At 44.1% G+C, this 15,031-nt stretch overlaps 1 protein-coding gene across 2 annotated transcripts; it reads right to left on the bottom strand.

Annotated features, from left to right (window-relative positions):
• Positions 1-1,970: 1,970 nt before the first annotated feature.
• Positions 1,971-14,436, bottom strand: DMRT2 (doublesex and mab-3 related transcription factor 2). Of its 2 annotated transcripts, XM_054986917.1 has the most exons (5): positions 14,182-14,436; positions 10,491-10,986; positions 8,938-9,040; positions 3,571-3,917; positions 1,971-3,471 (listed from the first exon to the last, which is right to left on the bottom strand). In XM_054986917.1, the coding sequence occupies exons 2-5, from the start codon at positions 10,941-10,943 to the stop codon at positions 2,878-2,880; spliced, it is 1,497 nt and encodes a 498-aa protein (XP_054842892.1). In that variant the 5' UTR covers positions 10,944-10,986; positions 14,182-14,436; the 3' UTR covers positions 1,971-2,877. The 2 variants fall into 2 exon arrangements, with proteins under 2 accessions (XP_054842892.1, XP_054842891.1); XM_054986916.1 differs by having other exon boundaries at positions 1,971-3,917.
• Between the last annotated feature and the right edge of the window lie 595 nt (positions 14,437-15,031).

The following is a 15,031-nucleotide window of genomic DNA, read 5'->3' as shown; positions in this document are numbered from 1 at the left end:
TTCCCCCCAAGTTGTTTTCCTGTGCAAAAACAATGCTGAGGGGAGTTGTTTTTCCACTTTCACTATTTCACAGGGTATTTACACTTGTAAAGCAGCAAAAAATGGGAAAATAACTCCCCCCGCCCCAGCACTGTTCCCATGCAGGAAAATGGCTTTGGGGGAGGTGGGAGCAGAAAGCTCTCACCCCTTCCCATGGTGGTGCTGAGCCCATTTTGGGCTTTCTCTTTCTCTTTTTAAGAAGCCATTCCCCACAGCTGCTATGTAGCTGCAAGGAACACAAGTTGGTTAGAGCCAAACCTGCTAAGAAAGTATAGTCCAGTTTACCTCACAGAAGGCTTGGGAGGTAGATCTTATCTTGCAGGCTGGACGGTACAGAAGGAGACAGTCTTTCAAGTGCTCTTGCCTCAAGCCATCTAGTGCCTTAATGGTAAGAACCGCCAGTCCCTGATGGCAGCCTGGCTGCTGCATTTTGCATCAATTGAAATTTCTGCACCATTCTCAAAGGCAGCCCCATCCCCCCTGCACGGTGCATTACACTAATGAAAAAATGGATGTGATCAGAACAGGGAGCTTCAGCATGCAATTTGCATGATTTAAAGATAATAATGTCGTAATATTTCTTATCATATTTTGGGTCAGTATTCAGATTTTCCTGGAAGTTAACAAAGAAAATTTTGTGCAGTGCAATACTAGCATTTTAGTGGTGTGAATTTTGTTTTAATTTTAAAGCCATTTTCATGTCATTTTATTATATTTGCTTTCATTCCTATTATTTCAATTCTATGGCCTTACTCAGTGGCCTTGAAGTGTCAACTAAATATTTATACCTATTGAAGACAATGGACGTTCCTGCAAGGATAATAATACAACTGCTACATAGGGTTATTATATGGATCACTGAGACAATGTATCTGAAGTGCTATGTACTCTTTCAAGAGCTTTATATTAAACAAAACTGTGCATTATGAACATCACATTGGCTGCTCTCAGTTACAATGGCTGTGCACAAATTTGTCTCCCAGCTCAAATCATATTTATTCTGAAATGTGCATTGTGATCAGATATACCACCCAAGGAGTCAAGAAAGAAAGTCCAATCCATGTCAATAAACAAAGGAAAATTCACACAATATTAGTACAGGACACAAATGATGTGTTAGCTTGATGTTGAAAACGTAGACCTACATGAAGACTAATATATGTCTGTTAAAAAGATATAATAGATGTCTTCATGCCAAAAGCTAGTATTTAAAGCTGATACTACTTTATAACCATTCCAAGAGTGTGCTGCGGAGTTCTACCCTTTGATCTTATTTTGGCTGATACCAGCAGTAATCACAATAAAAACACATCTGAAACCCAGACATGGGCAAAAGAAAATGAAAACATAACCACTACCAACAAAATGTTACAATACTTGCTCAGTTTTAACAGGGAGAGAGATGATGAGAATGGTAATACTCCTGTTGCATTGTTGAGATGCATAAAAATATTCTCGTAAGATGTCTGCAACTCAGTTCTCCAGCATGCATATCTTTTAGTCTTTCTTGTACTAATCTCAGCTTCTTGACTAAATTTAAGAATGGCATGCTAGAAGCCAAACCTGGACTTTTGTAAACTGGCAAGTACAGAAGGCGTCATATGGAAGAAAGATACAAAGGCTAGGAATATTTTTGCATGTTTTAGAAAAAGACATATGTTCTGAATGGTGACATCAAAACTGATTGTACATAGAAACTGCAATCTAAAATGCTTAGGTGCACTTGAGAACAGGCTTACCTCTCTGCTAGATAGTTAGCAAAATCATTGTTGCTCAGAAGAGACCATGTGAACATTAAACACAGGATAGGGGAAAGGGAAACAGGACGTACACAAAAGACAATGGTGAGATCTACTTTTGTTAATATTCATATTAACAAAAGTCTTTATTATGACAAACCAGATAAAATTTAGAAAATTACAGATGGCCAAGTCAGTTTTAGTTGCAAAATTTTTTAAATATATTTATTCTCATAAGAAAAACATGCATACTTATGTACACTGTAAAACAACCATTTACACCCTACATTATTTTATACAAAATTTTGGTGAAATGATACAAAGGATATCAACTTCATAAAGAACATAGAAATCACCTTTTCCCCTACGTCCCTCTTATTTTACCTCAAGCTTTCATATTGCAAGTCCGCAAACTCAAACCTGTTCTTTTTATTTCTTTATAGCACCAAATATATTGTAGGTGCCTTTATAAATAACCTACAGCAAGGATAATGCCTGTGAGAACCACCAATCTACAAATCATTTAAGGATGAGTATCTGCATTAAAATAGGTTAGTCCTGTGGAGCTCTTCTGAGGTCAGTGAAATCATCCTCAGTAGTAATTGGGGTTGCCTACAGGTCTGGGGGGGGAAATGTTCTGACCCTTTAATATATGCTTGATATGTAGAAATGGGCAGCTGAAGTTTTTCATAGAATCATAGAGTTGGAAGGGGCCATACAGACCATCTAGTCCAACCCCCTGCCCAGTGCAGGATCAGCCTGCATGGCATGGAGGTAAATAACATCACCTGGCAAATCACAACTTATTAAACTTCTATTAAAGAGACAGGACAATTGTTATTGAGACCTACTGACAACCTTTGTGATAATCCTAAACCATTTTAACTTAGAAATAAATTCCAACAAAATAAACGCAAAATCCTTCCATGTAAGTTTTGAACTGCGGCATAAAATAATATGCATCCCAATCCTAAATATGTTTACTTAAAAATAATTTCCACTAAATCAAAACGGATTTACTTCCTGGTAAATACGGTTAGGATTATGTTGTTAAGTGCAAATACACTAATATAGGTCATTTCAGGATCACATTATATAACTATTGTGTAACATTGGTGACCATTGAAGAAGGTCGTTTAAGAATGGATTCAACTGAAAATGACAGTGGCTCACTTGTGGACAGTTTTGTGATAACTTGTTTGGTCCCCAAAATGTCTTTTGCATATCTGTCTATGGTGAATTTGTATTTTTGGTTCTCTTTAATGGTATACTTCTTGGATGCCTCATCCAATGTTGTTTTTAACTCAGGCCCTGATTTGTTGTGTAATGCCTGCTGGAATAATGAATGGAATGGGCTATATTTCAGGGGGGGTGGCGACAGGTACAGCTTGTTACTTTCTTTGTTGATCTTGCTGAGGGAGTGTTCTTGAGCAGCCAGCGTATCTTTTTCAGAGATGTGTGAGAAAGTCCTCCTAGGAGGTGAGAAGGCTGATCTTTCACGATTCTCCTGGGGGAGCTGATGGAGCTCATTTGGAGACGGCTGAATTTCTCGAACATGAGGAAGCAGGAATGAGTTTTCAGTCTTTGATGACATGTCACATTCAGAGTTTGGACAATCCTGACCTTGTGATGCCTTGGAATCCCAGACCGCCCCAGATTTGAGGGGTTGGACTGCAGTAGCATTGAGAAGGCACTGTTGATAAAGAAGGGCATCATTGAGGGGACCACATTTTGGCCAAACCAGAAACCTCGAGGGCAAAGGATACTGCCTGTAGGTAGTAGCTACACTCACATTTGATGAAATCAGTTCCATATTCCCTGAACCTGAATACTGCATCGTTAGATCCAGGCAGGTTGGAAAGAAGCTGCAAAACTCCTTATTGGGAGCTTCAATCTGATTAGGGCTAAAGGCAGTTTTGTAAGCGTTATATTCAGACCCATGCCCCATACGGTTAGGCAGAAAAAAGGCAGCAGCTTGGGTAGCTTCCATCATTTCTCTTTCCTTATACTCCCTTTCCAGCATGATATTCTCCAGTTCTTTGTCAGCAAAAGCTCGCCTTTTTCTCATCCTGTCACTCACAGGAGGTGGCAAGGGTGAATTCCCTCCAAGGTAGGGATCTGCTGCTATGGGACGATAACCTGCGGGAAAAAACCAAAATAGAACTGGTCATTTGTATACCAACCCTGGGTTACAAAGGAAATAGCAAGATGCTCGAAGAGTTACTTTGGCAGCATTTGCTACATGAGAGCTGAACAGGTACCCTTAGTTCTCACGTAAGTCACTGTTATATATGTTATAAAGCATACAAAACTGGTTTATGACCTTTGTGAAAAGACATTATGCATAAATGGGAGAAGACTCAGCAAAAGTGACTTGAACTTCTTACCAAGCTTCCCAAGTAACTTTCAAGTCAACACTCTTGCATCTTCCCCACAGTAAGATGAATTACCTGTCTTTGCAGCTGGATTTCACACTTCTCACCACAGGAGAAAGTGCAAAAGTTTTTCTCCCAATGTTACAGAGAAAGTGCAGAAACTGGAAGTTCAATTCAACCATGCTTCATGACCCCCTTAAACATTACCTTTTGTAATGTCTTCTCCAAACTGTTAATCCCACCCATTTTGCAATATAGGTTCTGTTTCTTTGTTGCACAATGCACTATATCATCACCAGGGGCAGCGCAAGGGTTTGCCACACTCGCGGTCGGCCGGCTGGGTGCTTTCCCTCACGCGCTGTGATGACATCACGTGTGACGTCATCACGGGAGTGCGCGTGCCGCCGCCGGCCTAATCGCTGTGGCAGGCAGCCTCCGAGCTCTCCCGCTTGGTTGCCTGAGCTGTCGCAGATGCCTGCCCGCAGCAGCTGCGCCCAGCCGGGGGCTGGTGCTGGCGGCGACAGCGGCGCGGGGCAGGAGGGATAGGAGGCTGCTGCTTTGTGGCACGCGCTCCCGCCCCCCGCGCCTCCTCCAGTGCTTCCTCCGGCACCCCGCGCCTGAGGCCACCGCCTACCTGGCCTCAATGGGCGCGCCGGCCCTGATCATCACCAAAGGTGCACCAAAGTGCACTTTAGTGCACCAAAGCTATACTTGTAGCTAATATGTTTCTAGTCTCTAAAAACAAATCACAATGAACACAGAGATGACAGAAACAATACCAAGAAAAAATAAAAAGACAGACAAATGAGGGAAGGGAAGGAATGCGAGGAGTGTTTTTCTTCTTGTATCAGGAAACAGTTGCAGAAGATGGCAAACTGGTAGATGAATATTAGATAAGAAATAAATAATTGTCATCACTTTTTAATACTAAATACTGTTTTAAATTTAAGTTGTTTTACAGTGTTGTTTTAAATTGCTTTTTAGTATTTTCACGTTCACCACCTTGGGGATGGTTCTTTGGGTGGAAAGGCAGCATACGAATGTCTTAAATAAATAAGTAAAAAGAAAAAAATCACAAAAGGGATTACACTTTAAAATAAGTTTGTAGGCGAATTGGTCTGTAGTAAAACAGCAAGATTTGGGTCCAATAGAACTTTAAAGACCAACTAGATTCCAGGGAATGAGCTTTCAGGAGTCAGGGCTCCCTTAATCAGACAGAGGAACGGGAAAAGGAAGGAGTCTTTAAAATCCATGCAGAGGGTGGGAAGGGTGTCAGGAACCAAGCTATAATACATGTTGTAGTCAGGGCTCATTTCAAGGGGGAACGCGCAGGAATGCAGTTCCGGCAGTTCTCCAAAGAGGTCACATGTCAGGTGGCCCCGCCCACCTGACTTTCAGCCAATTTGGGCCTGTTTCGGCCTGGGTTGGGGCTGAAACAGCCTGAATCGGATCGGTGCCAGGTGAGGGAACCTTCCCCTGCCCAGCACTGACCTGATCTGGGCCGTTTTGGCCCCAAACCAGGCCCCAAAGGGCCCAAAATGGCCACTTTCGGTCATTTAGGGCTCCTTTTTGCCATTTTGAGTCCAATTTTGTTCCTGAATGGCCAGGATTGAGTCCAAAACAGCCAGGATAGGTGATGTTAGGGGGTGTGGCATATGCAAATCAGTTATGCTAATGACACACTTCCGGTGATGTCAAAGGGCATGGCATATGCTAATGAATTATGCTAATGAGTTCTTCCTGCTCTTTTTCTATGAAATGACCCCTGGTTGTAGTAAGCTTGAGTGTGAAGTGCAGAAAATTAGAATTTGTGATGCAAGAAAAATCCTATGTCCCCTTTCAACCCCAGGGGATCTATTGTTCCAAATTTGCAAATAAACTCAATTTCACAATATATTTTTCCTTTGAAGTTTCTCTGCTCGAGAACTGCTACTTTTAGGTCAAGGTTGTAATTCTTTTTGCAAATGGACTGACCTGTTTGTCCAATACAGAGAGTTGAAGGGCACTGCTGACAGTGGAAGATGAACAAGTAAATAAGCCTGATATTAGGTCCAATGATTGTGCTGTTGAAGCTAATATGGGGGCAGAATTGGCATCTTGGTTTATTGCAGGCCATGGTCCCAGAATTTGTGTCTATGTTGGGAAGTGCATTGTTGTGAGTGAGGAGTTGTTTAAGGTTGGGGGGCTGTCCATGAATAAGAAAAGGTTTGCCTCCCAATGCCTGTGAGAGAGCAGTAACATTGTCCATCAGTTCAATGCATCGTTAATGACCTGCAACCTATGCTGGACATTCCATCACTAACCTAAGAGTAGCAGTTCTCAAGCAGGAAACTTCAAGGGAAAATTACAGCATGAAATTGCTTGAATCGAATTTATTTGCAAATGTGAAATAATGGATTCTCCGGGGTTGAATTGGGACATAGGATTTTTCTGACATTACAGATTCTAATTTTCTGCACTTTGCACCCAGGCTCTATCAAGCTAACTAAATGTATTATAGCTAGCTTTCTGGCACTCTAATTTGCAATACCACTCACACCCTCTGCCTGGATTATAAGGACTCCTTCCTTTTTCCACTCCTCTAGCTGACCAAAGGAGCTCTGACTTTCAAAAGCTCATACCCTGGAAATCTAGCTGGCCTTTACTGAAATAAAACTTGCACTGAGTTTAATACCAGTTACTCCCCAGTAAGCGTTTCCAGACCTGGTCATCATCATTTTAACTTGTTCATCCTCTTCTAATAGTTAAGTAAATAATCACAATGACTATTCAGAAAACAGGGGACTGCAATAATAGAAAAGCTGGAATATAGAGTTCTAGCTATTTTTGATATACTATAAATAGTCTTTAGAGCACAATAGTGTCCTTATTTTTGTAAGAACATAGTTAGGGTTGTCAACTTTTTATCCACCCAACACCATTAATTGCTGCTTTGTTTGGAAACAATTAGTACGTGATAATGTTTACCTTTATGCCATAAATAGGATTACTTGCTGATTTCTGCATCTTAAACTGTGTTCAAGGAATAGGAGTTGGCCAAGCCAGTCCTTTTTTCTGTTAGTTGGCATCACTCTCTGCTATAAATCTGTTTTGATAAGGAAGTGCAGGATTGTCTGTTTGCAGATGTCATTACAGATAATTAGAATTAAATTGTCCTGCAAACTGTTGTTTGATTGTCAGCAATTATCTTCATTTTACATGACTAATGAGCCTAATTTATCATGGTAGCTTTCCTATTGGTGCTTTTATACAAGCTTAGAGATTGCATAGAATGCTAGATCATTTCTTCTGCTAGTGCTAAAAAAACATTCCCCTTAATTGTGAACTGCTTTGAGCTCTTTACTGAAGAGAAGCAGTATAAAAATTGAATAAATAAATAAAATAATGTTTAAATATAAGGCAACTGTACCTATAGTCCAGGCCTAGGAATGTACATATACTCAGAAATAAATCCCCTAAAAGTGTGCATAGGATTGCATCTGAAAATACACATTTAAGTTGGCAATCAAGCCAACTTTGCCACTGTGTTTTTTTTTTTAATAGGCATTGATTTTCACCTTCAATGTTTTGGCACATTGGTATGAAAATTCAATCTGAAAGCAAATGTGGTCAATTTCAATTTTTAAACAATGTAAAAGATAGAGATTATGGATGGTATTTTCTAAAAAAATATGTCCTTAGTAGTCTACATCCTCAAAGTTGCTATAGATATTTAATTCAATTCGTTAATGAAGGCAAGATGATTTTAAAGTCAAAACAAAATCTATTTGCAAGAAGGGTGATTTTGTGGGGTCATTCACTTATATTCATTCTGGTGTTAATTAGAAGTTGTTAGCGCTATATATTAGTTTATTCAATTTTCCCCCCAATGTTATTCTGATGTTTCATTCTTATGTTAAGCAGGTTCCAAGCTTCCTTCTGGCAAAATAATACATTTCTTAATTGAATAATAAAACATGTAATATTTTTATTTGTAAAATTCCTAGTGGATTTTCATTCTTTCTGTGAGTCAAATGCAGTTACATCTTTTGACCTAATTGCAAAATGCTTTTTCCTTGGAACCAACTCCCAAAGATTTTTCAAGGGAAATGCATGGCCACGATCCAACATGAAATGAGGTGTGTTTAAACCCAATGTAAGCAATAGGATTGAGTGTGTCTAATTTTGTGTAGACTAAAGCACATATACAGTGACTTTGTGTGTTGCTTGAAATGCATTTACATTTATTCAAGTGCTTTCTACTAAGCACTCACAGTAAGTTATTTGCATCCAACATTCACAGTGTTTCTTTGTGCTCAATGAGAGACAGGGAGCTATACCTGCCTGCTGGGTAGCAGCTGAGCCCAAGACAACATCTTTTTCTGAGGATGTCCTCTATTACTTTGCCTGCCTTTAGGGGTTCTGAATGCCAGTCCCTGCTTAAGGAATAACTCTACCTGTGTTCTGAGGGTGCAGAATGTGCACATTGTGCAACTCTACATAGCTTTTGGTCTCCTCTTTCTGAAATTGTACAGGGAGTATCCCTTGGATGAGGGATATAGTCCCTCAAAATGCCATCTAGGTTGGATGAAAAACAAGGAGCTACAGCCAAAAATGTGTTTTCCATTATAATCAATCTAAAGCAAGCATATCCTGACAAACTAAACAAATGAAAATTTTAATTATTTTTATACGTTGTTCAAAATTATGCAGGCAAGTGCCAGTAGTAGACACTTCACTAAATCATCATTATCAATGCTGAAATGCCTAGAAGTTAGAAAAGTTGAAAGGTCCAAGAGTATTACCTTCTAAAATGCTTTTAGCCAGCAAACTGGGTGTTCGGACATGCCTCTGGTACACTGTCTTGCGCTCAAAGTTAGCTTGTTTCCCTGTAAGCCCCTTCTTGTCCTAGCAAAGAAAAGTTTTTAACAAGTCAGAAGTGGCATCACAATTCATGTCTTCATTTAATTCTCCTGCCTTGATATTTTTAAAATAGTGAAGAAGAAAAACTCAGACAGCTATTTTTCCTAGTCAGTTAATCAGGGGTCTTTAAACAGAAGGGAATCTGTCCTAATTTAAATATAGGCATCTACAGACAGGTCCAACATGCCTTTCTAGGAATTAAGCCCTTCTGATTTTAATTGGACTTATAATTATAAAAGAATATTTAGAGTCTAGGTGTGGAGCTGTGATCCCAAGCTAACTGGAAAGTGAAACCTCCTAACAGAGGCAAAATATCATACCAAATTCAAGCACTTTGACTTCAGTCTCTCCTGTTAATATAACTTCAATTGGATTATAATTTTTTTAAAGAAATGTGTCCAGTATTTTTAGATTCAGTATTAGGAAGACTATAGGCAGGCTGAGGGAAAGAATACTGAATTTTATACTATTTTTGAAAAGTCACACTATTGTACCCTATTTTGAAAAACAGATGTATAATTAAATAATGTATGTACTAACTATATTATTTACTCCTAGCATTTTAACCACTTTTTAGCAGGCATATATCTTAGGGCCTGCTTCTTCACTGGTCAAACAATGAGCCATAGAGAAATCATCTAGCAGGAGTAATAACATTTAACTGAACAAGCTTCACGTGCATTTAACTGAACAGGATTTTATATATGGCTAGGGGTACAGAGGGATAAGAAGATGCTGAAACCTGATCAACAAAAATCCTGAGAATGACTTAAAGGGAACAGAGGTGGGGGAAATGGCAATTTTAGAATATTTGCCTCTGCCTGAAGTCCCTTTTGCAACCAGTCAAGACAGCATCTGACTTGGAAAGCAGGTTCCTGTTCCTCTGCCTATTAAATGTGTTTAGAATTGTCATAACCTGGGCCTGCTGGGCCAAAATTACACCTGAACTGTAAAATGCACAAAGGCTGAAATGAGACTATAAATCAATCGACCTTCCTATGGTGCATCAGGCAATTCAGAAACCTGAAACAAGCCTATTTGTACTGCCTATTTTTCACACTGAGACCAAAAAGCTGTTTAAGTGGCATTTGTGAATACAGTGGTACCCGGATCCAAATTAGTTGTTTAAATCCAAGCACCTCTGGGGCTAAGCCCCTTCACCCAACAACCCCTCACAAAGATAGGGATCATACCAACTACAAGTGGACCAAATAACTAGCTTTCATTTCGAACGCCTTTTTTCTTGCTTGTTCTTTCCATCAGGTTGTGAGTCACCCATTTGGGGGCCAACGACACTCGGGAAAGAAAGAGGAGGATCCCGGGAGCGCCTTTGGTGCCCACGGGGAAGCAAGTCCCGCTCCCGGCGACGGAAGGGCCCGGCTCTTGGCTGGGGAGTCAAGGCGAGCCTCCCCGGGGCTGGCGGAAGCGTGCTCACCTCGGTGGCCTGCTGCCTGCGAAGCGCCACCTGGGCGGCCATGACGCGCTGCCTCTCCACCACCAGCAGGCAGTTGGCGCACTGGCAGTCCCGCCAGCGGCAAAAGCGCTTGTGGCCCTTCAGGCAGGAGACCACGCCGTGGTTGCGGCAGCGCGCGCACTTGGGCGTGCGGCTCAGCTTGCGGGCCTGCAGTTCCCCGCCTGGCCCGGCTCGCTCGGCGGGCAGAGGCGGCGGCTGAGGGGGCGGAGGCCCCTGCTGCCCCTCCACGCCTGCTCCTCCGCCTTCCTCCTCGTCGTCGTCGTCGTCCTCCGCCTCATCCTCTTCCTCCTCGTCTTCCTCGTCAGCCTGCACTCCGGGACGCGGCGGCGGGTCGACCCGGTCGGGCTCCTCCAGGCTCTCCACGTCGATTTCCCAGACGTCCCCGGCGCGCGCAGCCGACAGCCCCTCAGCCATGGCTCGCGCCGCGCGGCTCCCGCCTTCTCCTCCAGGGCGCTCACTGCAAGGCACAAGAGACAGCCCGCACCGCCGGTTCGTTATGACGGCGTACCGGCCTCGAGGGCCGCCCTCTCCGGGACGCCTGCAAGAGTCCAGCGCCTGGGAAGCAGGTCCCACGCTGGGCGCGGTGCGACTGGCGCTGACCGAGCGGCGCCTTGCAGATAGAGGCGTACAGAAAGGGCCCTGTGGCACCTCCCGAGCGGGCCAGCGTAGCGGCCTTTTCCCAGGCGCCAAACGCACGGCTTGTGCGGCGCGCCAGGCCTCTCTCACCTGCCAAGCGAAAGCCCCGCCAGGCAGACGCAAGGAAGGGGGCTCGTGGGCCTGCCCCGGGAAGGGTGGGAGTAGGGACTGCACCCCCTCAGCCTGCAGCGTGTGATTTCCCTTCACCAAACCAGCTCCATGGGAAGAAAAAACAGCATCGCAGAAGGAAAGGCTCTGCGCCCTCTCTCTGCCTGCTGTGAGCCTCCACTGGCCTTTGGGAGGCCATTTTCCCAACGTCCTCCTCCCCAGTCCTCACCTTCCCGCCTAGTGTTTCAATCAGGCCTCAGTTATTAGAATCCTCCCAGAGGCTTGGTTTAACAAGAGCTCGCTTGACACCACAGGGAGCCCCACGACATCTCCCCTGTCGCCTCCAAGCCCGCTCAGCGCTTCTGTCACCAGTCATGCCCAGGCGCTTCCCGCCACTAGACACCCACACCCGGCCACGCATTTCTGTGCCAAGCTGCTCACAAACACAACAGCGAGAAGTTTACTTCGCTATTCATACTTTGCTGCTATTCATATTTCGCTGGCCCCACACACTGTTCCTTACTTGGAGACGAGAGTCTTTTGCCCCCCGAAAGACTTAGTTTTTATTTGTTTGTTTGTTTTCAAACTAAAGCATAAATTTTCAACGGAGACCACTTCAGATCCTCGCGTGCCATCATTGGAGATGAGGACCTGCTAGGTGCAGCTGACCAAGGGGGGTCCAAGCTTATGCTGCAGTAAACTGTTGTTAGAATTTAAGGTGCCGCTTGACTTCTTATTTTTTGCTGCGGGGACTAACACAGCTGCCCCCCTGGAGTGATTTGGAGACAGACAACCTCACAATCAGTGTTACTTTTTCTACCACAAACACTCAGTTTTACCTCGCATACAAAAACACACTTCCCTTAAAGTTATTTCATTCAGCACACTGAAACCTGAGCGTATAGATGGTAACAAGGCGTTGCAAATATTCTCCAAAATGCTCTCCACTTTTGCCGCACACCTCGGTGTTACTCATAAGGTCTCCCTGTTTCCTCTGCCGGACATCCTTTGCCGTTATTGATCACAGACAAGCAGACATTTTAAGGGCGCACTTCCCACAACACTTGTATTTCCATGTGAGAAAGGTACGCTTCTTTCCGTATTAAAAACCGGTCATTGTACAACCAATGCACATTGTTGCATCTGGCCTTAGCAAACACGGCAAAATATTTTGTTCTGCGCCGGCTCTCTTCACTGACTTCCTTTGCCTGTCAAGGCCGCCGTTAAAGGTACAGAAGCTCTGAAAGAGCCAACCAGTCACTATGACAGATTGCCCCGGACTCTCTACAGATCTTGGAAAGTTTATGACCTTAGGCTGCTCTGCTCCCTTTCTTTCTCTGCGGGAGTCGTGCCAGCATTCTGTCTGCCTGGGTTCTCCCTGAGCACCTGTTCAAATGCGGTTTTAAACAGAATGCGTGATCTGTGAGCCAGGGAGCTACACACAATTTTTGCTTGTCATTTCTTTTAACTCTGTGCCTCTTCAAACCGTACGCCACTTGCTAGGATTTCAAACAGGATGAGATCCCATTATGAGGCGATCCTTTTCTTTGCCGGCTGGACACGGGCCTGCTAATACTCTTGCATCAAGGGCCATGTAAATTTGATGCCGGACGTTTAGATTTTTTTTCTGTTTAGAGATTTATTCTTAAACCTGTTCAATAAATATGATTGCAACGGAACGACTTCTAGAGATGTCGTCCTACCTTACTCTTAACATTCTGAAAAGAGTTTGTTTTGCGGATTCCTCTTGTTTCAGATTAATCTTTTTGGAATAGGGGCTATTATCTGGTACTGTTTTCATAATTTCCCCGGGTGGATTAGAATCGCCACTTCAAGAAAAGAGGTGTTTTTACTAGTCTTTCATTATCACCCTGACTGCAAAAACAAGCCTGCGCCTGCCCTGTGCTTTTTTTTTAAAAAGCAAGTATCCCACGTCTCTGGAGACGGCTGTGGGACTACCGCTCCGACCCTAAAAGAGCGATCTTAATCCGAATTAAATCCCACTGTTGCAGCCTAACGTGTCTGTAGTTGTAGCCTGACTCGTCGTCAGCTTCCAGGCCGGCATCGTTCTCATTATATAGCTCTTTGTTTATTTCCCAGTGTAGAACTATTTTTGCCAGAAGGCTTTAGACGTGAGCTTTGGGCCTACTTCGATCACTAAAATCCCTTCCTACTTTGCTATTTTTCCATTTCCTGTTTAAATTGCCCCCACGCAGCAAGCAACCTCTGAAAGAGTTTATGGCATATATTTTCCAGATTAAATTAATTGCAATGCAATCCTACGAATGTTTACTCGGATGTAAATCTCGCTGTGCTAAATGGAATTTAAGTGCGGATAAAACTTCAGCTTTCTCCACCCAAAGTGCGGCACAGGTGGGGAGCGAGGATGTCCGCGCCCATAAAATATTGATCCGAAGAATCTGTCTGATCTCCTGTAGAACGCGATTGGCGCCCTACCAGATAAGTGCATTGTGAGAATATTTGCCTACAAAACTGCAAGGTTACATTTCGGAGGCAGGACTGAGAGGCAAGTAAGGCTGCGACTGGGCGACTTAATCTCATCTAACTCAGCGAGACAAGCTTCCAGCTTTAAAAATGGGGAGCTGGGGGCTATTATTGTGGCTAATTATAGGAGTGTTAGCCGAGTTAAAACATGCACCAGAAATTTCCCTCCCTCACTGAGAGAGATCGATGAGCCTAACTTTTCTGCAGGGTGTCTTTTTCAGGAAGCCAGAGAGGATAAGGGGTGCAGGGGAGGCGGAGAGACACTCCGAACCTTGTTACCGTCAGTCTGTAATAATAACCAGCCTTGGCAGCGGAGCACCTGAACGCGATGCCTGCCGCGAAACTTCCCCGCTACCCGTGCACGCGCCTGCACCTCCCTCACCGTAACCAGATGCACACTCACCCAAGCGATGCGTCCCGGGCCGGTTGCAGAGGCCGCCGGCAACCGCATTCAGTCCCTGCAGGCTTCCGGAAGGTGAAGGGAAGAAAAGGGCAGCCCGGGGCTGCTCAGGTAGTCACAAACGGCGCGGCAGCACGGCCCCTGTGCAGGGATGGCGAGGAAATGGACCGTTCCTACTGGGAAGAGCCAGCAGACCGCGTGGAGAAAGCTAAACGGAGCGCTGGGGGCGACTTTGCCAAAAGCCACGCGCGGACTTTATCGGCTCCTCTTTTCCCGGCTGTGCTCAGTCCCGCCCGCTTCCCTGTATTATCAGTCCAAGCGCCGAGACCAGGGAGCAGCCGATTGGTGACTTGCCACGCCGTGGACTTTCTGATTGGCCGCCCGGCCTGGGGACTGGCCCTCCCCCCTCCTTCTGCTGTTTTTGCCAGCTTGCAGGCATCTGTTTCCTCTGCTTCGCAGGGGCGCCTTTTATTTACCAGCATCAGCAGCAAATGAGGGATGCATGAAAGACGCTGCGTGCCGCCCAGGCCTGAAAATATGTACAGGAAAAGGTAACAAGAAGCTACAAAAGCGCCCAGAGTGATAAATGCGCTCACAGAGACAAACATGCTTCCCAGAGGACAAAAAACTAGGGAAGGAGAAACCCTGTATCCAGCGCCACTATCGTCAATAACTATAAAATCCGCAGGGGAGAAATTTAATTTGCTGTAAAATCACCATGACGTCATAAAGAGAAAAAGGAATCTAAGAAATCCGAAACCGGTTTATGATCTCTGTAACTAATGAGGATTTCCCTGTTAGCAGCTAACGATCTTTTTGCAATTTGGACCAGGCGTCCAAATGTAGATAATTG

The sequence above is a fragment of the Eublepharis macularius genome, chromosome 8 (genome assembly GCF_028583425.1).
Source record: "Eublepharis macularius isolate TG4126 chromosome 8, MPM_Emac_v1.0, whole genome shotgun sequence".
NCBI lineage: Eukaryota > Metazoa > Chordata > Lepidosauria > Squamata > Eublepharidae > Eublepharis > Eublepharis macularius.
This window is presented reverse-complemented; position numbering and strand designations above follow the sequence as displayed.